The sequence below is a fragment of the Melospiza georgiana genome, chromosome 18, assembly GCF_028018845.1.
Source record: "Melospiza georgiana isolate bMelGeo1 chromosome 18, bMelGeo1.pri, whole genome shotgun sequence".
Classification (NCBI taxonomy): domain Eukaryota; kingdom Metazoa; phylum Chordata; class Aves; order Passeriformes; family Passerellidae; genus Melospiza; species Melospiza georgiana.
This window is the reverse complement of record NC_080447.1, coordinates 12,000,007-12,026,156: the sequence shown is the minus strand read 5'-3', so window position 1 is coordinate 12,026,156 and position 26,150 is coordinate 12,000,007. Positions and strand designations below refer to the sequence as shown.

Genomic DNA, 26,150 nt, shown 5'->3' with positions numbered 1-26,150 from the left:
GGTTGTGCACTCTGATTTCTCATGATTTCTGCTGAAATGCTTTCCTTTCAGCTGGCATCTCTGCCAGAGCCACCCATGGGCTCCTCCACAGGATTGCTGCAAACATCCCCTGACCTTTTGAAAAACCAGTGATCTGAGCAATCCCCTCAGCTCTCTGGGAAGGCTGGGCACTGTGGGTACTGTGCTGAGCTCATTCCCAGCCTTGGGCAAGCTCTCTGGTGCCCTTTCCAGATGGATCTCCAGAGGGGTTTCTGGGTGCTCCCCTGCATCTGAGGCTGCCACAGGGAGTTTGTGACAATGCAGTCTCAGAGTTCAGCAACCGCAGCCTGAGAGAAAGCAGGGAAACACTTTGGGAACTTTGGCAACAATTTATCCCAGTGACATTTGCCAGTGGCAGAGCAGTGGTGTCCCACAGAGCATCCAGGGCAGGGTGGAATGGCAGGACATGGCATCACTGCTGTGCAGTTACTGCTGGAGAGGCACTCTGCATCCCAGAGGAGCCAGGAGTGCACTCACACCACCCAGACCCACATTTCTGTGGTCTCCCTTCATGGATATCTCCTCTGGGCCGATTTTTCTTGCTCTCCTGTCTTTTATTCCCCCTGGCTCACATCCCCACTGCCTTCACATGGGTTTATTTATTCAGAACTCTGTGTCTGGCTGATTTTGCTCACCCAGCACTAAGGATCCCATGAGTGCAGCCTCCACCCTGCCAAGGTGTGGGAAGCCCTCTCTCCCTGCTGCTGCTGCCCTGCCTTGCCAATCCAGCCTGCCCGTCCTGGGACAGACCCCTCTCCCCCAGAGCCTGCTCAGGACACGGTGCCAGAGCAATGAGGAGCAGCAGGAGGGTCCCAGCGCTGTGAGAGAGGAGCTGGGGCTGCCCCAGGGGAGGGAGTTCAGCAGCTGAGGAGGGGGGAGAGGGAGCCGAGGGGTTTGGCTGCTCTGAGCAGGAACGTGCGCGAAGAAAAGCCTCGACCCAACCCTGAATTCCACAGCTCGACTCCAGGGACAGGGAGAGGGAGAGAGGACAGGACGGGACAATTCCGGCAGCCCCGCGACTTGTTCATGAGAGCCTCACCTCCCCAGGCCTGCCTGCCTCCTCCCCCATCGCCTCCGCGGCTCTCGCCGGGTTTTATGAACGCAGCTCCCCTCGGGCTAGAGGGAATCACGTCCCAGGAGACATTCCAGTCTCAGATCAGCTTCGGAGGGGATCAGAGGGAGCCAAGGCTGGGGGGGCGTTCCGCCGGGGCCCTTCCATCCGCGGGGAGCCGCCAGCTCGGGAGCGCTGCACGACGGCACCGGCAGCTCCCGATGGGGACCCGAGAGCCGCGGGCTGCGGCCGGGCCCTGCCCGGTGCTGTGTGCCCGGTGCTGTGTGCCCGGTGCTGTGTGCCCAGCCACTGGTGCTGTGTGCCCGGTGCCGTGCCCGGTGCTGTGTGCCCGGTGCTGTGTGCCAGCCACCGGTGTTTTGTGGTGATCTGTGTCCCAGCCACTCGTGCTGTGCCCGGTGCTTTGTGTCCCATCACCCATGCTCTGTCCCCTGCTCTGTGTCCCATCACTCGTGCTTTGTGTGGTGCTCTGTGTCCCAGCCACCTGTGCTGTGCCCAGTGCTTTGTGCCCAGTCACCCTTGCTGTGCCCGGGGCTCTGTGTCCCATCACCCGTGCTGTGTCCCCCTGCTCTGTGTCCCATCACCCGTGCTGTGTCCCCTGCTCTGTGTCGCAGCCTCTGGTGCTGTGTCCCCTGCTCTGTGTCCCGTCACCCGTGCTGTGTCCCCTGCTCTGTGTCCCAGCCACCCGTGCTGTGTCCCCTGCTCTGTGTCGCAGCCTCTGGTGCTTTGTCCAGCTCCTGGCCGGGCTCTGCCGGGTGCCAGTGCCCGGGCGGGCACGGGGGGCTCTGGGCAGGCACTGTGGCCCCGTGGCTCACTGAGCTCGCTGTTGGTGACCCGCAGCCACACTGGGCACGCTGTTGTTGTGCCCCACAAGGGCTCAGCCCCGGGCCAGCCCCGTGCCCTCGCACCACCCCAGTGCCAGCCCCTCGCCACCACGGCCCTGCGGCAGCCGGAGCAGCAGCGGTTCCTGCCGCCAGGAACGGGAGCTGCTGGCTCCCCGGCGTCTGGCTCCCCAGGTGAATTGCGGTGTGCCCTGAGCCCGCGCCAGGAAAATGCCAGCAGATGAAACTGCGTCTCAGGCCAAGAGACACGAAGATGGATGTGTTTTCCTCGCCCTGCTTATCTCGCAGGCAGCGCTTCCCAGGCGAGCCCGGCTGTGTTTGTGTGCGCTCGGCTCCTGGCACGGGCAGGATGAGCAGACACAAACACTGCGGGCACTGAGCGGCTCCGAGCCCGGCCCGGCCCTGCCCTGCCCCACCGCGGCACCGAGGCACCGACCGAGGGCTGGGCTGGGCTGGGTCCAGGGGATGAGCCCAGGGCTGGCGCTGGGTCCAGGGCCGGGTCCAGGGCTGCACTGCGAGCTGCCCTGCAGTGTGAGCTGTCCCTGCATTGAGCTGCCCTGCAGTGTGAGCTGTCCCTGCGCTGAGCTGCCCTGGGGACAGGCTGTGGCTGTCTCAGTGCTCCCCCAGGGACCCTTTCCCGGCCCAGAGCCCTGAGGAGTGCAGTGCATCTCTTCAAGGTGAGGAGCAGCACGCTCCTGCCACCGTGTCCCTTGTTCTGAGCTCAGGGGGGCAGCAGTGAAGTCATGGCCCTGCCCCACGTGTGCCCCTCGGTTTCATAAGGGCACTGCATCAAGCTGATCCCAAACTCTTCTGGCTCTGCACTGCTGGGTTCAACCCAGAACTGAGGTCAAAGAAAGGGGAAGGCAAAAGAAAATAGATGTAAAATTAGTAGGGAATCAAGCAAGACTTTCTGGGAATGCATAGTGAGGCTGACCTAGTCAAGATGAAGTCTGGAAAACTTTGGTGCTTTCAAGGTTCACTGTTTGGACCCAGGACAGCCTGCACAATTCCAGCATTTCCATTTGAAAGATTTTTAAGAAACCCAAAAGTGGTTTGAAGCAAAGCACTTTGCTGACTAACATACATTTTATTTTACATATTACTTTACCTTTCCACTTGTGAGTCCAAGCCCAAAGGCCAAGTTCCCACTACACAACCTTTTCTTGCCCACTCCCCATGCCCATGTCTCGGGCTGCCAGCAGAGGAGGAGAACTGGGTAATTCAAAAAGCACTCCTGATCAATCACCTTTACATGGGCATTCACTACACTGACCCCCAGCCCTGTTTGCACCCACAGCCACCTGTACAAACACCCAGGAGAAAAACAAGGTGCCAGGGCCAGAGAAAAGGGGAATCCCAAAAGCAAGAAGGGGAGAACAGAGACTTGCCTGGTGGGGACGTGTCCTCATTTGTCACCCACTGAGCAGTGATGCTGGAGACATCAGTTCATGAGGTTATCTCCTGCAGAGAGAGCAGGAAAGACATCAGAGAAATCAAAGGGTTTTGGCTCCTGGAGCCTCTTCCAGCTGCTCAGGGCAATGCCCAGGGGGTGTAAAGCTCCGTGCTGGCTTTGCAGGGGACCTCAAGCCAGGTCCCCAGGCACACAGAATGCAGCTGTGAAAGTCACACCAGGGAGGTGACAGGAAACAAAGGACTTTGGACAGACAGGCTTAATCCATTTAAATTCAGTTTCTCGGTTCCCTCCCCTTTCCCCTTGGCTCTCATCAGAAGCTCTTCCCCACCTCCCCTCAGTCCCAAGTGCCTTACAGCAGTATCACACCCAAGAGGGCTGAGGGAGTTATTCCACCTCTCTGCTGCTCACAAAGAATCAAACCTGCTGTTCTCTTCCCTTGGCACAGCCCCTTTCCCCTTAACACCTGCTGGGTGCAGAGTGAGGTTATCCCCAGCTGCTGGTTCCTGCTGACACTCACATTACCACACTGCTTTGCCTGCCCAGGTGCTCACAAGGCTCTCCTTGTTGGGAAGCCTTAGAGGAGTGGGAGCAGAGCTGATGCTTGTGGTCAGAAGGACTTGGAAATCTCCTGCCTGCTCTGCCACTTGCTGGGGCTGGAGAGCCCTGAACCGATGTTGAGCAAGAAGAGCTCCATGTGGGGATGCTAAATCAGCAACATCAGTGACCATTGGGACCTCTCAGCCATGAGAGATTCCACTGAGCTCCTGCAGCCACCCCAAGGAGCCCAAGTGTCGCAGACATCTTTTATGGAAAATCCTTTCCTTAGGATTTTTCCTCCTGAGAAGCTGGGAGGCCTCAGGAACAAAATGTAAACAATGGTTATCTGCTGCTGTGGAATGCAACAGGTGGATTTTTGATTGGTCCATGTTGGTTGTTTCTAATTAATGGCCAATCACAGTCAGCTGGCTTGGACACAGAGCCCGAGCCACAAACCTTTGTTATGATTCTTTCCTATTCTTTTGATTAAATTCTTTCTTCTATTCTTTTAGTATAGTTTTAATGTAATATATATCATAAAATAATAAATAAGCCTTCTGAAACATGGAGTCAGATCCTCATCTCTTCCCTCAGCCTGAGACCCCTGTGAGCACAGTCGCACCCAAGTTTGGCTCCAGCCTGGCAGGAGCTGCAGGAAAGCAAGCAGAGAGTGAGATGTCAGGGTGGGAGATGTCAGAGTGGAGATTTCAGACTGAGGGGTGTCAAACTGAGGGATGCCAGACTGTCTGTGCTCTGGGGCTGGGGTGGGAGCCCTGTGCTCATCCCCGTGCATCCATGGGGCTGCATGGACAGGGCAGACAGTGGCTGAGAGAGCTCCCAGCTCAGGATCACAACAAGAAGGAATTCTGCAGGCTGCACACAGGGTGTGGCAGTCCCCAGGACACCCAGCAGCCGTTTTCCTGCTGCTAAACTTCTACTGGCTTGGCTGGGAAATATCTGTGATCCCAAACACAACATGCACTCTCTTTTGTGCTGAGTGCCTTGGCAGGAGGCAGCAGTTCTCACACACAGTTCCATCTCTGCAAGGACCAAGTTTCTCAGAACGCTCCCTTTAAAATCTCCCTTCATTAAGAGGAGCCAAGCTGCCAGTTGCTGCCTCACAGGCTGCTCCCATGCCTCTCCCTGCTTCCCCAGGGCTCCACTGCCACGGCCTGGAAAGCTCTGAGCTCCCAGAGACACCAGCACTAAAAGAAAAGACACTAAAGAAAAGGGAGACAAAGGCAGGAAAGCTTTTTTCACTGGGACCCAGCTGTCTGGCTCAGAGAAAGGCAAGAAACAAGGGTCTGCTCTGCATTCCTGGGGCACAGCCAGAGTAAGAGCAGAAGGGTAAATTCCACAGTGCAACGTGGTTTTCCCTGCTCCCCTGTCCCCTTCACAAACAAGGCCTAGGGGATGCTCTGAGCACGGTGCTGCAGTGCAGGGACATCTTGCTAACAGCCTGTGAGTTGAACACTGCAGCACCTTCCACAGCCAGCCAAGGCCAGGCTCTTTCTTCTCACATCTGCTCACCGTACCCAGGATTTACATCGTCAGTACGGTTCCCATAAAACTAAACATGAACAACTGATCACAGGCAAATAAAGCAGTAATAGAGCCTGGGATGTCAGGAAGCCTTACTCACTCCCTGCACACCAGCCCAGGCAGCTGGAGATCAAAGTTCTCTTATTTGCAATACATTTCTTGAAACAATTTTCAGCTAAACTCAGTCTGCTGAGAGGATGCTGACACAATCCAGGGCTTCTCCCATAGAAACAAGAACCAAGAAACCAGAGCTGTGCCTTGCTGCCTTCATCTCCAGGTGGCTGAGCAGATGGAGAAAGCTTTGGGATCTTCAAAACGAGGAGCTGCTCCCTTCCTTCCCCTCCCTCAGCATCCCTGCTAGGGAAAGCCTTCTTGCACAGGGTGAGTGAAAAAGTGAGCAAAACAGAACTTTGCACAGGCAAAGCAGGAGTTCAAACTCATTAAAATACGGCTGTGAGCTACTCCCCATGGGGACTGAAGTGCTCTCGACGGGCACTATGAGGATGGGGTTTAGTCATTGGTGCCCTTAGGCAGGAGAGGTGAAAGACACCTTTAGAGGGGCCCGTGTAAAGGCACCCAAAGGCGGGCAGGAGGGTGAGATACACCTTTAGAGGGGCCCATTCGAAGGCACCCCAAGGCAGGAGGGTGAGATACACCTTTAGAGGGGCCCGTGTTAAGGCACCCAAAGGCGGGCAGGAGGGTGAGATACACCTTTAGAGAGGCCCGTTTGAAGGCACCCAAAGGTGGGCAGGAGAGTGAGACACCTTTAGAGGGACCCGTGTAAAGGCACCCCAAGGCAGGAGAGTGAGATACACCTTTAGAGGGGCCCATTTGAAGGCACCCCGAGTTAGGCAGGAGCCGGGGGCCGGTGCCGGGCAGGCGTGGGAGGGGGTCCCGCCCCGTTCCGCCCCCGGGGGGTGGCGGGGCGGAGCGGCCGGGCCCGGGCGGGACCGGACCCCCCTCCCGCGATGCGGCCGGGCCGTGTCCCCCCGGCCCGAGCAGCCGCGGCTCGGGGAGAACAAAAGGCAGGAGCGGGAGGAGGCGCGAGGAGGAGGAGGGCAGGCGGCCACGGTGGGGGGATAAAAGGCTCGGCGGGACCCCCCCCTCCCTCCTCGTGTGCCCCATGTCCGAGCCCGCTCCGCCGCCCGGCATGGCCCGCCCGCCGCTGCCCGCCGCCGCCGCCTTGCTGGCCGCCGCTCTGCTGCACTGCGCGCCCGCCGCGCCCGCCCGCCGACACAAGCCGGTGAGTCGGGGCCGCCCGGTGCCTCCCGCCGCGTCCCCCGGTGCTGTCCCAGGGCGGGATCTCCCCGGCAGATCCTCCGCCGAAAGGGATGAGCTGCGTCCCCCCCGCGCCGCTCCATCCATCCATCCCCGAGCCGCGCTCGGGATGCCGGCACGGGAATCACCGGCCGCGGGACGCTGCCCCTGCCCCGGCCGTGCCTCCCAGGCTCCTCCTGCCTTCTTGGGGAGCTTCCACAGCCGTGTTCCCGAGGGAAAACGGGGACCGGGACAAGGAGAGCTTAGGAGAGGACGCGGCATCCATCCCCCGTGCTTCAGAGGCAGCAGAGCCCCCGCTGCTGCTCCGACACCCCCTGCGCGCTGCGCTGGCAGCTCCCCAAGTTACGGGGAGACGAGAGTGAAGGGATGAATGAAAGGCAGGCAGGAGAGGAGCAGCAGGGCTCCTTCTTCCTGCAGATCCTGCCCGATCCCTGCACCTGGGACCGGAGAGGAGCGGCGGCGTGCGGAGGATTTGGGGACGGGAGAGGACAGAGAGCTCCTTGTGCTGGGAATGTGTGCGTGTGTAATCGCGTTATTGTAGACATGCGCTTCGCTGCTGTGCCATGAAATAATAACACAGCAAATGCCCGGTAGCAGCCCAAGGGGATTAGTTCAGGTTCTGTCGATGGTTTTATTATCAGCTCTGTCATCTGAGCGCTTTCTAACTTGGCTGCTAAATCTGCTGTGGGCTGGGACTTGGCACGGAGCAGCCTTGGCCCCCAAAGTGCTCGCATTCCTCCCAACGAAATGTCACCGCGCTCTGCCTCTGGGGAAGGTGAGGCCGAGCGCTCCTGGTGGCACCCTGGTGGCACCCTGCGCTCCAGGAATGCCGCTGCTCTGTGGCTTCAGGCCCGTCCGAGAGCAGCAGGGGCTGGGCTGGGTGGGCAGAGCTCCGCCCGCACAAAGCTGGGGGCTGCTGGTTCCCCTGGGCTGGCAGGTGCCTTGAGCTCTGCCCTGTGTGAGCTCTGAAGCTGCTGCTCCTGGAGGAGCCTGCACAGCCCCCGGTCCTGGTCTGGCTGCCAGCAAGGGCCTGTGTGAGGTCCTGGGGAAGGGAGAGCCAGCCTGGGTTTCACTCTCTGAGCTGGAGCCCAGCCCAGCTGCCCATGTCACCGTTCGTGTCCTTGTGCCAGCACCCACAGCTGCTGCAGGGGCTCAGCTGACTTGGCCAGTGCCCCTCGAGCTGGTTTGTGCCCCAAACTGCTGAAGAGCACAGAGTTAGTGCAGGCTCCAGGGCTGCTCAGGCTCCTGCTCCATCAAATCCACTGCCACGCTCCACAAGGTCCCCGCAGGTGGCAGTGTGCCAGTAGAGAGGGGATTTCTTCCTCATCCTCGGCTCATGCTGTGCTCTGTGAGTGCTAATCCTTCCCTCCTGGCTGGAGTAGCTCCAGGTGATGCTCCTGCAGGTCTGTTTGGTTCAGGAATGCCTTGTGCTGTGTGTTGGACTAGCCAAGTGGAGCTCAGGCTTTCAGACTGGTGTGTTTGACCCACCTTTGCAGAGATGGTGGCTGCATTGCTTGGGTTGGAGATGGACAGGTGATCCCCCATCCTTTCAAAGTTCAGTTCTGTCACCCCACACAGCTGCTCTTTTGGGTTCCTCATCTGCTGTCAAGGCTTTCTGAAGGTTATTCTGCTGCCTCTGAGGTGCAGCCAGTTTTCCACGATGGAGGTGGCAGCAGGGGAACACGTGTGTGCAGGACAGCTGAGGTGGCACTGCCAGGCTGACAGAGGCCTGGCCACCCTGTGCCCTCTCTCACAGGGAGCTGTGCCACCCCATCCCGTGCTCTGACTGCTCCAGCCTGCTGCACAAAGGGATGTTTCCCTCATGTCTGACAGCCGCTCATTTCCTGTCTGGGCACCTTTTGCTGTCAGGTGATGAATGAGAAAGGAGCCAAGGGGCTGAGCCGCGACAAGAGATTCACACTCCAGTGAGACAGAGTCAAAAGGAGTTCCTCGGGCTGTGCCAGTACGGGGGTGGGCAAGGACAGCAGGAGTTTGTGCTGCACCCAGCTGTTTGTGGCTGTTTGTGCTCCAACAGCGAGTCACAGCAGCAGCAGCTGGGAGGGGAGGGAATCAGGGCTGAGATTCACTTTAAAGCCCGGCTGTAGGGCAAGTTGCTGAAGGACTTGTGTTCTTTTGAGGCAAACCCCGTAGAGCTCCTTCACTTTCATATTAATGCCTAAAGCAAGCAAGAGAAAACTGAGAGCAGAATGAAGGCTGGGTCTGGTGTCCACTGTAAAACTTGAGAACAAAAGATCCGCAGTCCCCGGGCCGTGCAGGCGCAGACACCGAATTCCTGCCCTGCCTGCGGCTCCCCGGGGAAATCAAAGCCCTGCCTTTGCTGGGAAGGTCTCTCTCTGTGGAGAAGTGCTGGGCACCCTCCCAGCTACCAACACAACCCCTCGGGGGTGCTGCAGCTGCCCCCCGAGCACGGCAGGTTCCCCTCAGTGCCTGACCCGCAGCCCCTGCCTGCCTCGCTCAGGCTCAGGCGGCTCCCGCAGGAAGGGTTGGATTTGCACTCCTTGGTTTGGGCTATTTAAAAACTGCAGCCGGGGCTGGGGTAATTTTAGGCGTGTTTATCTTGTGCTCTGGGAGAGGCTCGAGACACATGTAAGTGGTTATTCTGCAGAGGGTTTGTTGTGTTTGTGCTTCACAGGCAGCACACACAGACACACACACACGCGCTGCAGGGTGGCAGGGCTTGGGATGCAGCTGGGAGGGGAGAAGGAGAAGGAGAAAGGAGAAGAGCAGTCTGGGGAGGATCCCCCTCTCCAGGTTTTTTTGCATTTCTTTGCCCCACACTTATCCTGCCCTGGCACCATAACCTGTGGGGCTCTGCAGAAGAAGGGATGCATTGTATAGGAGTTGTTTGAAAAGGATTTTTAGTGGAAAGTTATCCTGCAGAGATGCTGGACATCCCACTTTTCCCCCCCCTTTTCCCCCCCCTTTTCCCCCCCCTTTTCCCCCCCCTTTTCCCCCCCCTTTTCCCCCCCCTTTTCCCCCCCCTTTTCCCCCCCCTTTTCCCCCCCCTTTTCCCCCCCCTTTTCCCCCCCCCTTTTCCCCCCACTTTTTCCCCCACTTTTCCCCCCACTTTTTCCCCCACTTTTTCCCCCACTTTCCCCCCACTTTTGTAGCTCTTTCCTACTAATCTCAAATCTATGGATAGGTAAATAAAGGCTTTGTGGGTGTTTCTGCACTGGGGATGGCTCAGCCAAATGGGAGCAGAGCTGAGTCTGCACATAGCTGCCCAGCAAAAGGAAAAGCAGAGCACTTCAGGGCTTCACTAAGGCCACAGACATGTTTTCAGATGTTCACTGAGATCCTGGTGCAGACAGAGGAGTCCCAGCAAGGACAGGCAGTGAGCAGACTTCCTCCCTTTGGTGGATTTGGGCAGGAGAGAGGCGCTGGCAGCTCATGGCTCCTCTTAGCTTGGGTGTAAGTGCACAATGAACAAAACATCTCAGCCCCCTTCCTCCCCTGCCAGGAGTGTGCCACATCCTAGAGCAGTTTCTTCGTTTCAAGGGGAATTCTAGGTCATCAGATTAAGGGCTCTTGAAACCTTTTGCTCTGTCAGCATCCTGGGGCTTGTTTGCTCTGTAAGTACTCCTGTTTCTGGCAAGCTGTTGCTTGGGTGACACCAGCAGCTTGGTTGTGGTGTTGTTGATGGAATAGTCTCACAAACTGTCACATAATTAAAATGCCTGATAATAAAAATAGTCCTGCAGTGTTTATTCATTTGCTTTCTCTTGTTACACCAAAGCCTGCTTCTTCTCATCCTCTCTGTGGCCATAAACATTTGCAGTCCATAATGTTTCATGTTCCACGTTGCTTAGGGAAAATAAACATTTTCCTTTTTTCATTGCCAACAACAACTACCACCATGTAATCCGGAAACAAAGTGTCAGGCCCTGGGAGGCAGTGCTGGATGGTGCCAGGGTGTGGAAGTGAGGGGAGAGGAAAATGCAGCAGTGTGTGCACAGCCAGGCACTGCAGCAGCTCCTGTTTGGGCCCAGCCTTTGTGCTGCGCCTGTCTGCAGTGGGACCAGGCTGCAGCCAGCATGGAGCAGGCCTGGAGTGAAGAATTTTGTGTGAGCAAAGAATTCACGGAGGGGTTGGGAGACCTTGTGCTGGGGAGGCAGGATCAGTAAATCTGCTGGCTTTGCCTAGGCATTGTTTCCACTAACAGTGCATTTAGCTCAGGGTTGGACCACACCACAATCACATTTCTGCCGTGAAATTCCACCTGCAGCATCAGCCCCTTCCCAGCCCAGGCTGCTCCTGGAACACAACCTGACCAGATTGAAGCTGGTTCCAGTTTTACCATCAGCTGTAGCTGCACTTTCAAATCCAACCCCTGCAAATCCATGCTGGGCTGAGAGGCAGGCTGCACAAAAAGCTGTCTCTGCATCAGGAGAACAATGCTGATTTCAGGCTGGAACATTGCTGTTCAGGGGTGCAGAGCCCTTGGGGGGCATGGCCACCCCACAGTGGGCAAAAATGGGGTGAGAGAACTGCAAGAGAAAGCATTTCTGCTGAAATGAGAGCAGGAGTGCTCCGAGGTGCAGGGTCCTAGGGAGGAGGGAATAATGCTGCAAACACCAGGGCCTTGGAAATGCTCTGAGTGACAAAAGGAGGAAGCAGAAACAGAAGCAATGGAAAATCAGGAGCAGAAGGGACAGGGAAATGGAGACAAAGTCCTTGAGCTCATTCCCCAGGTGAAGGGGAAGCAGTGAGAGGGGAAGCACCCAAGACTGAAGGATTCAGGCTGTAACTTGTCCAACCCCTCCTGTCTGACAGGGAGAGGGGTCTCCTTTCATGTCCAAGCCACAGCAGCAGCCAGGAGCCTGGGTGATCAGGTACACAAAGAGGACACAAGTTTGAGCTCAGGCAGGCAGGGGAGGATGGAGCCAGGCTCAGGAGAGCCGTGGGCTGGTCAGCACCAGGCACCAGCCCCAGCCCTGAGCTCATTTGGGCTGATGCTGCCCTGCCCCTGTGCTGCTGCAGCTGCTGCTGCTCCCGGGGCTCTGCAGGGTCAGTGCTGCCCAGCACCAGGAGGTTAAAGATGCTCCTGGCTCCCTGGGATGGCTGGAACACTTCCTGGGAAGCTTGGCTGCTGTTCATCTGGCTGCAGCAGACCCAGAGGTGATGGCTGCTGTATCACAGCACTTGAAGGCTGATACAGCTGTGAGGAGCTGAGCGGGCAGCCTGGACCTCCCCTGTGGTTTTGCTGTCCCCTGGGATCTGTCCTTTCCCTCCTGCTCCCCCTCAGCCTTTCAGGCTGCAGGAAGAGGCACTTTCTTGGTGAGGAGCTGTGCCCAGCCTGCAGCACAGCCCTCTTTGGTACAGCTTTGCTCCTCTGCTGTCCCCACTGCCCTCAACCTTTGGTTTCAGGCCTGGAACGCTCTCTGTGCTTGTGCTGTGTTCACATTTACTGAGCAGCCTCTATTGCAAAGCCCTGGCCTCTCCCTTGACCACAAGGCAGCTGCTCCCATGCCCAGCTGTGGGTTATGCAGGGTGGGCACTGCCAGGGGCTGCACACACTCAGATCTGCTTTGCACTCTGCTGGGACAAACCCTGGGATTTTCCTTTGCTTTTGTGTTCAGGAATCCTCTCCCTTCTGCTGGTGGGATGCCCTGATGGGTACCCAGTGCCCTCCTCTCCTTGCCCTCCCAGCTCTGCAGCAGCCTGGGCAGCAGCAGGGCCTTGAGGGAGCCCTGAGCAAACAGCCAGGGTGGGGTAGCACAGCTCAGGGGACAAAGCAGATCCCACCAGAGGGAGGGCTCAGCGCTGCCTGGGAAGGATGCAACCTTAAGCAAGCTGGACACGGTATCTAATCCCTGGGAAGTGCCTGCAGCAAGGTGTGTCCAGCCAAGGAGGCCAAGATCTCCAGCCTGGGTGTCCCCTGAGCATTGTTTGGCAAGTGGTTTGTGCCTGTCACATTTCCCCTTGCCTGCAGTGGCATTTTCCAGCCCTTTCCTGCCATGGTGCTAATGTCGGTGCAGTGACGACAGGGACAGAGTCACTGTTTGTCCAGTGGCACACTCAGGGCACCAGGGCAGGTCCTGCCTCCTGTCCCACCCACAGGAGCCCATTGTGCCCCTTCCAGGACCTGCAAAGGGCAGGAGGAGCAGGGAGGGTCCTGCTGTTGCAAGGTGGGGTTTGGAAAGCTGGGATTCATAGCAGTGCCTTGAGGTAACAAAGAGGAGAGAAAATCTGCTTCTGAATGTGGGATTGCTCGGGGCAAGAAGGAAACAGGCAGCTTCTCCTGGTCAGAGGAGAGAGAAAACCTCCAGCTCATGGCAGTGGCCCCAGCCTGTAAGGAAATTAGTCTTATCAGGGGGGAAAAGGATTCTTGCAGGAATGTGCAGAGCATCACCAGGGCAAAAAACCAGGGCTAAGGGGCATCTGGGTCAGCTCAGCCCACCTACCCACCTGAGCACTCCTTGGGGGTTCCCCTGGGCTCCCAGGCCCTGCACTTGGAAAGTGGAGTCCAGATGGATTCCTCACCCCAATCCTCAGCTGCCAGGAGCTGGCAGAGGGTGCAGCCAGGAGCAAGGGGCTGAGCAGCCCTGCAGGCTGAGCTCTGGTGACACAGAACCATTGTGTGCCTCAGTGTCATCGGGGCTGACAGCAAATGTTGGCCAGAACATGAACTTTGTCAGCTCCTGCTGCCAGCTGTCCTTTGCAGCAGGAGCTGCCAGCCCAGGCAGGGTGCCAGGGGCTCTCAGAGAGCTCCTCTCAGAGGACAGGTACCTCAGCCTGGCAGGGCTCCAGTCCAGCAGGAGCAGCCTGGGGACAGCCCAGCCCGTGCTCCTCCTCCCCAGGCCCTGAATGGATGCTCAGGGTGTGCCTGGTGGCCTGGGCAGCTCTTGCTGTCCAGGGTGTGACAATCCTGCTGTCCATGGTGTGACAATCCTGCTGTCCATGGTGTGACAATCCTGCTGTTCAGGGTGTGACAATCCTGCTGTCCACGGTGTGACAATCCTGCTGTCCACGGTGTGAAAATCCTGCTGTCCAGGGTGTGACAATCCTGCTGTCCAGGGTGTGACAATCCTGCTGTCCACGGTGTGACAATCCTGCTGTCCAGGGTGTGACAATCCTGCTGTCCAGGGTGTGACAATCCTGCTGTCCAGAGTGTGACAATCCTGCTGTCCAGGGTGTGACAATCCTGCTGTCCAGAGTGTGACAATCCTGCTGTCCAGGATGTGACAATCCTGCTGTCCAGAGTGTGACAATCCTGCTGTCCAGAGTGTGACAATCCTGCTGTTCAGGATGGTTTCTCTCTTTGCTGGTGCAGTTCCTGTGGGGTGTGAGAGTGCACTGGGACACCAGGGTTGTATCAATGTCTGTCTGTCTGCCTGTCTGTCTGTCCTGTCTGGGGAGGATCAGCCAGCAGGCTGTGACAGACACACCAAAAGCCTAAAGTGATGTGTGGACACCCAGAGTGCCCTGCCTGGCTCCCCTGTCCATCTGTGCCTGGCTCAGTGGTGGAATTCATGCCAAGGCCTTCACACTTCATTCCAGCCTGCGTGAATGGGCCCATTGTGGCAGCAGAGGTGGCAGCATGTGGATTACAGGCATCATGGCAGTGCTGGCACCGTGCCATCCTGACCCCCGTGTCGCTGCCAGGGCAGCCAGGAAAGCTGGCCTGGAAGGAGGCAGCTCTGTGCAAGGCAAGAAAGAGCTGCCCAAAGCCCAGATCCTCCCTTGGAGCCCTGTGGGACAGAGCCTGCCTGTTCAGCACTGCTGCATCTCAGCTCCTGCCTGCCCTAACACCTTTCATCCTTTCATTTGCTGCATAAAATCAGGCAAAAAAAAAAAAAAAAAAAATCTTTGTTTGGCCCTCTGCAGCACAGTGATGTGGACCAAGCCCCTCTCACCCCACAAGCCTTACAGCATCTTGGAGGTGACACCTGGGTTGTGTTTCATGGTGGCAACATGGGAAACTGGTGGAAGTCAGCTAATTAGCATTAATTAATGTTTTCAAGAGAAACCTTACTTTTCCAACTGAGTGTGGGAGAGCCCAGGAGATGCTATCCCAAGCAGAATCACAGGCACAGGGAGGTGAGGGGACACGGTGCAGTCCTTCCCTCAGGCAGTAGTGGGGCTGCAGGGACAGTCCCTGCTGCTCTCTGTGCTGTCACCCACACCCCTGTGTCCTGCTCTGCCATGCTGAGACCTGCCCACGGTGCCAGGGCAGCAAGGGGACACCACGGAAGTGACAACAAGGAGCACAGCTGCGTGCTGGGGACTGGAGACTTCCTCCCATTAATGTCACCTCCACCCCGGGCCGGGAGGGAATAAAGGATGTAGGGCAAAGGGGGAGAATTTATTCCCTGGTGATTTGTTTTATACTTGAAGGGTCTGGTTCTCATCCACAGCCTGCAAAAGTATTTCCTGCGGGCCAGCTGCCAAGGAAATGTGGACCAAAAATAGCTGAGTGCTCATGGGTGCCATGGCACAGCACAGTGCCCCCCAGGTGTGAGCCAGCCTCAGAGCAGGGAGCAGGGCATGTTTGTGGGGAGCAGGCTGTGCCCTGCCAGTGGGGAAACGAAGTGGAACCCACTGCTCAGGACTGCTGCGGGCAGCTGCCCACCCCTCTGCAAGAGGAAGCATCTTCACGGACACTGAAGTCGGGCTTTTGCTTTTGCCTTTCAGGACGTGTCTCGAAAGCATCCCACCTGGAAGGAGCAGGCTCCTTGGCTGGCCGCCCTGGTGAACGCCGTGGGCACGGGCGTGGGCTCCCCCGGGGCCGCGGCGGGGCCCTGGGCCGGCTGGAACCCGCCCCGCTGCGGCGTGCCCGACCCCGAGCCGCCCGCGGCCCCGGGCGCCCGCAACCGCCAGAAGCGCTTCGTGCTCTCCGGGGGCCGCTGGGACAAAACCAACCTCACCTACCGGTAAGGGGGCTGCCGTGGGGCCAGGACGGTGTGACAGCAAGGCCGGTGTGCGACAATCAGGATGGTGTGATGGTGGTCACAGAGGTCTTTGGATGAGGGAAGAGACGAGGATCTGACTCCATGTTTCAAAAGGCTTGATTTATTATTTTATGGTATATATTACATTAAAACTATACTAAAAGAATAGAAGAAAGGATTTCATCACAAGGCTATCTAAGAATAGAATAAGAAGGAATGAATAACAAAGGCTTGTGTCCCAGACTCTCTGTCCGAGCCAGCTGACTGTGACTGGCCATTAATTAGAAACAACCAACATGGGTCAATCACAGATGCACCTGTTGCATTCCACAGCAGCAAATAACCATTGTTTACATTTTGTTCCTGAGGCCTCCCAGCTTCTCAGGAAGAAAAGAATCTCAAAGAAAGTATTTTCATAAAAGGATGTCTGTCATAGGCTGGAGTGACAATCAGGCTGGTGTGGCACTCAGGCCGGTGTGGCACTCAGGCTGGTGTGGCACTCAGGATGGTAAGGCACCCAGGCCAATGGGGCACCCAGGCTGCTTCACTTCTCCCTGCCCAAATGCTCAGCCTGGTATCCCTGGAGTTGTGATGTGACCATGAGGGGCACAGGGGCCAACAGAGCCACTCTGAACCACTCAGGCTTGTCCCCAGCACCTCCTCATCCCCTCCTGAGCACGCTCCCAAACACAGCTGCCCTCCTGTTGTACACAGCCATTGCCTCAGCCCCGGGCAGTGCCACACCAGCACCCCATGGCACACAGGGTCACTGTCATCACACTGTCACTGCCCTCACTCTGTCACTGCCCTCACTTATTCTGAGCCCAGCTCTCTCCTGCGGTGCCTCTGCCCCCACAGCCACCCCGAGGGGGGCTCACCTCACAGTTTATTTTAAAGAGATCTTTTTATTCAGCTGTTTCTGATGGTCCCATAAACACCACTTCAGAGTAAAGTTTTGCCCAAATCACCCCACACATTCTCAGTTGTGAATCTGCCCAGCAGACTGCAGGGAGGGTTGTGCTGCCTCTGCAGCTGCCCTCAGGGCTGTGAGTGGAGAAGTGAGCACAGTCATATGGACCTTGACAGCACGTAAATCATCTTGAGCTTAATCCAATACAGGACACAGCTCCTCACACCATCAGGAGGCTGTAGATAACAGAAAGGCTTATTCCTTTTTTTCTTTTTGGTCAGTAGTGTTAAAGAAAGAAGCACAGCAGAGATTTACATACAGCAACACTGTTCATGGAAGGGAAACTGCCCTCTGTGGCAGAGCTTTCAGTCTGCTCTTGTTATTGGAGGAAGTGGGAGCAACTCCTCAGTGAACCCAAGTTTCCAGTGGCAAAAAATGCAGAGGTTAAGGAGAAGAAATCACATCACACCAATCTCAGGAATCTTTGTGGTATTGGCCTTACAGGGGATAGACCTGGGGAGTGCTGTGGCACTTCTGAACGACACAATCTGCAAAACTCTCCAGGGAGCTCACTTCTGACACACCAGCCAGAGGGTTCCAACACTGATGGGATTTATCTGCTGCCCATGTTGCTTGGTAGAGGGTGCTGGAGCAGTGCATGTATGGGCTGGAGATGTTCTGGTGCTGGGCATGGTGGCCCTGGTGATGCTGATTGCAGAATTGTGTCTTTGTGACAGCCCTGTCCATGGGACAGCAGCTGATGCTCTCCTCATCCAGTGTCTGTTCCTTCCAGAATTATCAGGTTCCCATGGCAACTTGTAAAAGCTAAGGTGAGAAGGACCATAGAGGAAGCTTTGAAAGTGTGGAGTGATGTGACCCCGCTGACGTTCACTGAGGTGCAGGAGGGACGGGCTGACATCGTCATCGACTTCACGAGGTGGGCACAGAGGGCAGCACACCCTGCCAGGGCAGAGACCTGCCAGCACACAGCTCAGGCACTCACATGGAGGTTCTGCTTTCAGACACTGGGATTGTTTTAGTTTTGTCAGTCATGGGCTGCTCGGTGTGAGTGCAGCTGTTGCACACAGCACCATTACTGATCACTCATTCATTTTCCTGGTACATTTGCGTTTCTCTGCCCACAGGCTGTTTTCTTAAGTGTTTGTTTTGATTTTCCATCTTCAGGCCCTCCATCCTGTCCCTTGACTGAAGGATGTAACTGTCTGCCCAAAGACAAATATAGTTTCTTGGTTAAGGGAATCTTGGCTGCTGGCCTGAAATTCCCTTTTGGCAAAAAACTCACTGGGGCAAAGACTTCCCTGAGCTGCATGTTTGCACAGAGCTAATGAGGGCAGTGGAGACTGTCCAAGCAGTGATGTGATTTCCATGCTGTGTATTTGTCTCCCTCAGCTTTCTCAAGTGGCCACATCTCTCATGGGTTTCCTTCGTTATCCACTGCTTGGCCTGAGTGAGGACCTGAGAGTTTGGCTGGGTTTTGCTGTCAGTTTTGCTGCCAGCTGCCCCTCTGCAGCCCCCACCACCCAGAAATATCAACTCAGTCTTGGCTTAGGCAGTCACCTCCCTCATTCTTTAGGCTTCACAGTCAGTTCTGGGCTGGAAGCTGGAGAGGGGAGGGGGAGAAACATCCCTGAGAAAACATACAAACTCCCCAGAGCTTGGTGTGACTGAGATCTGCTTCCTCAGTGCTTGGTGTGATCAAGCTGCTTCCTCAGGACTCTGAAGCTTGTGGCAATTGGAATGGCTCTGAGCAGTTGGTCTAGACCAGTGGGATGAACTGAGGATGAGAATGAGAGCTGCTCTCCCCTCTCTGTGCCTCCCACCTTTGGCTGTGTGCTGCTGGAGCTCCATATCCTTTGTCTGAGGTGCAATGTGTCTTCCCTGCAGGTACTGGCACGGAGACAACCTGCCTTTTGATGGGCCTGGAGGGATCCTGGCACACGCATTCTTCCCCAAAACTCACCGGGAAGGGGACGTGCACTTTGACTATGACGAGACCTGGACCATTGGGAACAACCTGGGTATGGCTCTGCTTCAGGGGGAGCTGTGGCTGCTCCAGGATGCTTGTCAGAGAACTTGGGAATGATTCCCTGTGCTATTCCCTGTAAAACTGACAGGGAACAACTATTTTTGTGGTGAGCATTGTCATCTCCCAGCAGTTAGAAGATGGCTGTTAGCATTCAGGGCTTTTTATCCTTCAGCCACAGCAGAGCTGGTGTCCAGCAGCAGGACCCTGGCTCCCCACGGATTCCTCTTGTGTGGGGCAGCAAGGGATGGCTCTTCTGCCCAGCCACGTGCTCTGCCACTGGGGAATTGCCCCCAGCATTGGCAGGAGTCATTAGAAACGAAACTATCAAAGGATGAAGGAAAACTGAGGCTCAGGCTCTGTGTGACACTGTTGTCTTCCAAAGAACAGCCCAGTCCCAGGCCCTGCATGCATTGTTCACCATCTGCCCTCAAACAAGTCCATAAAGGGAAACCACCCAGGCTCCAGCTCTGTCCCCATGGCCTGGGAATGCTCTGACCATAAACAACAACACATCCAGTCAAGACTCTTTTTAAAAAATTTTTTTGCTAATAATAGATCCAAGCTGGTAGCTCTCTGCTTGGGCACTCAGGGTTGGTGTCACGGTATCTCATGAGATACTGCAGCACTGCCTGGGACCATCTGGAGCAGTGCCCAGAGCATCAGTTTCTGGAAGACTCACCAGAATTAACCCAGGTCAGCTCCTCCTCCTCCTTCCCAGCTCATCTACATGGACAAAGAAATAATCACAAGGCCCAAGTTAACCCCAGGCCTCTCTGGGGATTCCCAAAATGGGAATTCCCATGTCAGTGGGCACCACCAAAGCCCATGGGGTACCACTACCCTGTCAGTGCCAGTTTGATTGCCTGGGGCACAGCACTGCTGTGCCTGCTGGCCCAAAACAGGAATCACAAGCACAGGAGCTCTTTGCAGAGGGGTTTCTGCTCCTGGGGCAGGAGTGGGCTCTGTTGGTTCTCACCCTCTGTTGTTGAAGAATTTCCTGCATTCTCCCATAAAACAGTGTTGGGGGCAAACCAGGAACCAAAAGTGGACACCAGATCCCATCAGAATCCTGCTCTATTCCATGACATTCCCCCTTCTCCCCCCCTCCCATATCATCCATAAACAACTGTTGTAAAAGCTCTTTGGAGCTAATTGCCATTTCATATGCTGAAAAGAGCTTTAGGATATAAACATGGATAAACCCTTGACTCAGCTCTCAGTGAGACAGGGAAATCCTTGGCCTCATTTTGCTGATGGGAGAGCAGGAGTGTGCCCTGGGGTCACTCCAGGGCTGTGCAGGAAGCAAACCCTACGTGGAGAACCATCCATGAGGGACACAGGGATGGACACAGCTCCTTCAGCTGTGCTGCTGTGCACCTCCCCTGCAGAATCTGACAGCACAGCTCATCTGGCAACACTGGAAAGCAGCAAGTGAGGAGCCTGCCAAGCTAAACAGAAGTGTCTGAAAGTTTGTAATAAATCACTGGCATGGAAATCCCACTCTCTCAGCTGACCCAGATGTGTTGATTTAATCAGGTCAGTGCTGTGCAGATTCATGGCTTCCAGGTAAAGCTGGCCAGTGGAGGAAGGCAGGGCTCACCTTCCCTTCCACCCTTCCCAGGGGTTCCTCCCCACTGTGTTCTCCCTGCTCCTGGTGCTGAGAAGTGACCAGGGAATTCTCCCCTGGAGCCAGCAGGGAAATCCTGCTTTAATCTTATCTGGAACTCCTGCTTGGAGCACCAAGGCTGGCTGAGCCACATCCCTGCTGCTCTCATCACCTGGGCTGCAGCTCAGAGGATTTCTGGCTGAAGGCAAGTGGATGAATATGCTGGGACATAGTGAAGTTTACCAACTTCAGAAGGGACCCTTTGGAAGCTCAACAAAACCTGCCAAACAATACAAGTTTGTGTACTGAAATCCCCTTTCCTCCCTCTTCTTTTGTAGATGCTCCAAGGTCATGTATTCCTAAAACACAGTCTCCCATAAATCTGTTTAAGTCTCAGGCCTTGACATTAGGTAATATTTTGTGGATTTATTTCTAAATGACACCTTCTTGACACATTCCCCAGACCAGCAATAAATGAGCTCCCTCTGCTGTCTGTGACAAAGGCCTTTGGCAAGAGTTAATCCCAGAGTTCTCTCACCAACACCAGCATCTCCCACAGTGGGTGTGATCGAACTGGGACTTGCTCTTAACTTCAGCTCTAGCCAACAACTGCCTCAAGGCTGGGTGGACAAACACCAACCTGAACAAACCACCTCCTACACATCTGGTGTAGACTTCCTTCTCTGTGCAAATTTCTCCTTTCCAAAAGTGCATGGAAAATCCTTATCTTCCTGGTAGCTCAGGAGGTGGCAAGAGCCTCTGACAACAGAATTGCAGATTACCAACATGTCCAGGTTAATACCCAGGTCTATTAATTGAGTCACAGTGCTTCTGGACCACTGAACTCCTTTATTATGCCCCTTAAAAAAACCAAATAAGTCACAAACATATTTTCAATTTACACAGAAGATATCTGGGAACAACACAGGTGGAGGTAGATTTCTCTTTCCTCTTTTTGGACTCCTACAATGAATGTCAGTGTCTGGTAACTGGTAGGAACAGGTCCAAAGCATGTGAGTAGACAAAAGTATCTTCCATCTTTTCTCTTTGTAGGCACTGACCTCCTGCAAGTAGCTGCCCATGAGTTTGGCCACGTGCTGGGCCTGCAGCACACGGCTGTCTCCAAGTCCCTGATGTCCCCTTTCTACATCTTCCGCTACCCGCTGAGCCTGAGCGAGGATGACAAGCAAGGGATCCAGTACCTGTATGGGAAACCCTCAGTGCACCCTGACCCAACCCCAACCCAGCCAGCAGAGCTGCCCCAGCCAGACCTCGAAACAAACGAGATCACCAACGTGGAGGTGAGTGCAGGGCAGCTCTGTGCCCTTCCCTGGCACCCTGGCAGCAGCTCGAGTTGGTGTCTGCCTCTTCCACCAGTGTTGTCATTCAAGTGCAAGAGTCCTACTGTCATTACACTGCAAGAGTTCCACATTGCTAGAGTTTCATACCTCCTTGATGTTGTTTTTAGGCAGCTCCTCTAGGCTCTGACTCTTCCTCATCCTCACAGTAGCCAACTGACTCCAGTTCCCCTCAGTCAACCAATCCACTCTTTTATAACACTCTTCTGCTGGCTACAGTTAAATTTGCTACTGTTAAAATCAGGCCTGCTCTTAATCTTTAATAATTAGCCCAGTTGCAACTCTTTAGGGGGTATGATTACATTCTATACTTCCTTTATTAACTTATATTCTATCCCCCTACACACCAGCACTGCTGAGCCCAGCCCAGCCCTACAGCTGGCACTGGGATGTGTAGGGAGGGCATCTCCAGGCAGCCTGTGCTCAACCCAAACGGGGCTGCCTGGACACCTGGGGGCTCTGGGGGGCAGCCCTGACCCTCTGTGCCTCGGCAGGCCCTGCAGCCCGACGCCTGCCTCACAACCTTCGACGCCGCAGCCACCATCCGGGGGGAGCTGTTCTTCTTCAGCTCGCGCTTCGTGTGGCGGCTCCGCGCGGGGCGGCTGCAGGACGGGTACCCGGCCCTGGCCTCTCGCCACTGGCAGGGCATCCCCAGCTCTGTCGATGCCACCTTCGAGGACCCGCTGGGCAACATCTGGTTCTTCCAAGGTAAGAGCTGGGCTGTGATCAGATGGCTCAGGAATCTCAGTTACTTTGGGGTAGTCAGGACTCAGCAGGTTCCTGGGACAATAAATCTGGAAATCCTCAGAAGTTCAGTAATCCTTGTTATTTGTTTCCTTAACTATTTAAACTTTTTATCAGGTATTGAGGACTGAGAACAATGGCTCACTTTGGTTTTAAACACAGCCACAATATCCTATTCTCCTTCCCTGGAACACAAACATCTGTAAAGAGCCTCTGCCCTGGCAGTGGAGAAGGAAGGAAACATTTGTTCCATCTCTCCAGCTGTCGTGGGAAGCACTGTGCCAGAAGTGAGCCCCAGCAGTGCCCTGGTTGTGCCTGTGTCCCCAGGGTCCTGCTCAGGCTGGGGACAGCATTTTCTGTGCTCCTCAGAGAGCTGCATGTGGAAATTCCCTAGTACCCCATGGCTTTATGAGCCTACAGAGTGGAGCCTGGGTGCAGAACCAGGCAACCTCCAGCAGCCAGAAATTAGGAATGAAACCACCTCCTGGCCATCTCTGGGGTTCAAGGCCAGCAACAAACCCTGTTTCAGTGCTACTATTTTCTTTAATGCTCTTCCCAAGTGGAGGTTCAATAGCAGGGATGCAGAATGACCTGGGAACTCATTGTGGGTGTGCACACCTCATCTGCACTCCATGAGACTGAGTACCAAAATCACACCAGTGGCTCTGCAGGCAGAGCTCCTGCATGAACACATTTCTGAGCACCTGACCTGCACACAAGGGCTTACAGTGCTGAAATTGGCAGGCTCCTACAGTGAGTTAAAATGAGATAAGGGGAAAGTATTACATGCCGTAGGCTAATTACAGAGATTCCCATTTTAATCTAATCTGGAACTCTGCTTCCAGTCTCTATATCAACCTGGCAAATTCTTCCTGGTTTCTGCAGCTCGCTCCTTTCCAGCCACATGCCTTCTCTGTGCCTGTGCATGCCCACATGATTTCCAGGTGCTGAGATTTCAGGGCAGAGGCTGGTCCCTCCAGCCAAGCCCTTTATAACTTCCACAAATAGAGAAAATGAGAGAGAAATGGAGAAAATGGAGAAAAATGCAGCTGAAATGGACCTTCCTGTTCCCCACCAACACCCACCAGGCTGGACTGAGGTGGGATGCCAATGCATTGACAGCATTTTGGACACACAACAGTGGCAGCATCCATTACACTTAGTGGTGTTTTTGCCTCTCAGGCACAGCTTCCCGTGGGAGCTGTGCCAAGGCTCCAGCTCCAGTTGCACAGTTCACTGCCAAATTATCAGTTTTTGACCCCTTGTTTCCCTTTTCTGTCTCCTCAATAGATTCTCAATACTGGATTTATGATGGCGAGAGACGGGTATCTGGTCCCACCCCCATCGTGGAGCTGGGCCTCCCTGCATCCCCCGTGCAGGCAGCTCTGGTGTGGGGGGCTGAGAAGAACAAGATCTACATCTTCAGTGGAGGCAACTACTGGCGCTTCAACCCCCAGAGGCGCCAGGTGGACAACATCTACCCGCGGGCCATGGCCGACTGGCGCGGCGTGCCCGCCGAGATCGACGCCGCCTTCCAGGACGAGCTGGGTCAGTGCTCAGCCCGCTCTGCTCACAGCTCTGCAGAGCCACACACGTGGCTGTAGTGGAGATTGCCCAGCCATAACACATCCTATACGGTGTAGAGGGGCGGTTCTCTTCAGTGGGGAGAGAATTGAGAAGTTGTTTCATTGCCATTAATTGCAGCAATTGATATTTAAGTGTGGTAGAGAGAAGTTAAATATCTGAGCAAGAAATAGTCACTGAGTCCTGCCCACCTCTCACTGCTCCTGGCAAGGGAAGTGATGAGAAGACAACAGAAACACTGCCCACACTTCTACAGGGGAGCTGAACAAAGAACAGGCTGCTTTTGGTATTGCCCAGTGTGACCATGTTCAGAGGGGTCTCAGGTTGAGGGAAGAGATGAAGATCTGACTCCATGTTTCAGAAAGCTGATTATTATTTTATGATATATATTACATTAAAACTGTACTAAAAGAATAGAGGAAAGGATTTCCTCAGAAGGCTGGCTAAGAATAGAATAGCAAAGAATGATAACAAAGGCTTGTGGCTCGGACACTCTATCCGAGCCAGCTGGGCTGTGATTGGCCATTAATTAGAAACAACCACATGAACCAACACAGATGCACCTGTTGCATTCCACAGCAGCAGATAATAATTGTTTGCATTTTGTTCCTGAGGCCTCTCAGCTTCTCAGGAGGAAAGGATTTTTCATAAAAGATGTCTGTGACAGACCAGTCCTCCCCAGTGTGCCCCATGCTGAAAGCAGCAGGGCAGTGCCACAGAAACACTGGGGACAGCCAGGGTGCTTGGGATGACAGTGTGGTGAGTGCCTCTTTCCTCTCTAAGGATGAAGTGAAACAACTCCCCACTGCTTCCAGAACCTAAATTCCAGGGCAGCTTGCCCACAGAACAGATGTTCTGAGCAGGTCCTCACAAGTTGCCTGTCCCTCCCTGTCCTAAAAATCCCCTGCCCTCACAGGGCTGGGTCACTACAAGCATACAGCATATTTAAACCCACCAGGAAAATAAAATAAAATCCATCCTGTGTACTGTCCAAAAAGTAAAACTAGAGTTTTTATCTAAACTAAACAGTGAAAAAGAAAAGTGAATGCCACAAGCCTGGGTTCAAGTAAAACCTTCTGCCTCTTCCAGCTCTCTTGCAGTACTGCATGTGTTGCAGTGTCAGCTGAACAAAATGCTGGCAAAGAGCTCTGAGCCATGTGAATGATGCCTCTTCTAAACCTTCCTCTCTCACCCACAGGTTTTGCCTATTTCCTGAGAGGCCGAGACTATTGGAAGTTTGACCCGGTCCAGGTGAAAGTGCTGGAGGGCTACCCACGCCAGATCAGCCAGGACTTCTTCAGCTGCATACCCTCCTCCAACTCCTTCAGATGAGGGGGGGATGCCTGTGTCCTCCACGCTCCCCTGTCATCTCCCTTTACCTCCAGCAGCCACACAGAGGGTTCCCTCTGCCATTTCTGGCTTCCTTCCAGGCTCAGCATCTGACACAACAGGTGTCTGTCACAAGTGACAGAGTTTGCTCCTCTCCAGTTCCAGCAGCCCCAGCTTCAGTTGCTATCAATGTAAAAGCAGCTGCCATGTTCTTTACAGGCAAGGGAGGCCACTCTCATCTAGCAATAGCATCCCAAAAGCCACCAGGCCAGCCTGGAATGGGATCACACTCTCATAATTAATCTGAACCCACCCCGTAGAACTAATCCATGACATTTCCTATGTTTACACAACTCACTACGGCAGCCCTTCGCTGCTGCAGACGCTGGCCAAGGAGGAATGACCCCGAGCCCGCGGCTTTGAAGGACACGGACCCTCCCTGCAGAGGAGGAGGAGGACAGCGACGTGCGGCTGCTGCCAGAGCCACTCCGCGGGGCAGCCGTGCTGGCTGCCCGGCCCTGCCGCAGCCCTCGCCCGGCTTGCCGTTGTATCCCCAGCATGCCTTAGGATTTTGTACCGATCTGTATATAGACAAGGGGCCCCCTCCCTCGCTCCCTTCTCGGCGCTGGGTGCCAGTGCTGGACACTGCCCCGCGCTCATCCCGGGACGCTCAGATGCACTGATGGCTCCCGAACCGCCGTTCCCGGCCCGGGCCGGCACCGCACACCCGCCGTGCCCGCCCAGCCTCAGGCAAACACCCCGGGCTGCGAACAGCCCCCTCCCCTCCCACCTCCCAGCCCGGCCCGGCTGGCGGCACGGCGCTGGGATGTGCTGTGTCCCGTGTGTATTTATGTTCCGCCCCGCCACAATAAAATCCGCCTTTTTTCTACATCCTGCCGTGCCGGCCGTGCCTCCTTCGCCCCGCCCGCCGCATGCGCG

The 26,150-nt window shown here is 55.3% G+C and overlaps 1 protein-coding gene across 1 annotated transcript; it reads left to right on the top strand.

Moving 5' to 3' along the window:
- The first annotated feature begins 6,566 nt into the window (after nt 1-6,566).
- MMP11 (matrix metallopeptidase 11) lies at nt 6,567-25,904 on the top strand. Its single transcript, XM_058037253.1, has 8 exons — nt 6,567-6,686; nt 15,377-15,615; nt 17,337-17,480; nt 18,449-18,582; nt 21,250-21,497; nt 22,049-22,262; nt 23,589-23,846; nt 25,081-25,904. The coding sequence occupies exons 1-8, from the start codon at nt 6,567-6,569 to the stop codon at nt 25,212-25,214; spliced, it is 1,491 nt and encodes a 496-aa protein (XP_057893236.1). The 3' UTR covers nt 25,215-25,904.
- Nucleotides 25,905-26,150: the final 246 nt, after the last annotated feature.

Excerpts from the sequence above, each read along its gene's own strand:
- MMP11 (XM_058037253.1), top strand. The coding sequence starts at position 6,567 with ATGTCCGAGCCCGCTCCGCCGCCCGGCATGGCCCGCCCGCCGCTGCCC. Across the intron at positions 6,687-15,376 it reads CCGCCCGCCGACACAAGCCG|GACGTGTCTCGAAAGCATCC; the intron begins GTGAGTCGGGGC and ends TTTGCCTTTCAG. Across the intron at positions 23,847-25,080 it reads CGCCTTCCAGGACGAGCTGG|GTTTTGCCTATTTCCTGAGA; the intron begins GTCAGTGCTCAG and ends TCTCACCCACAG.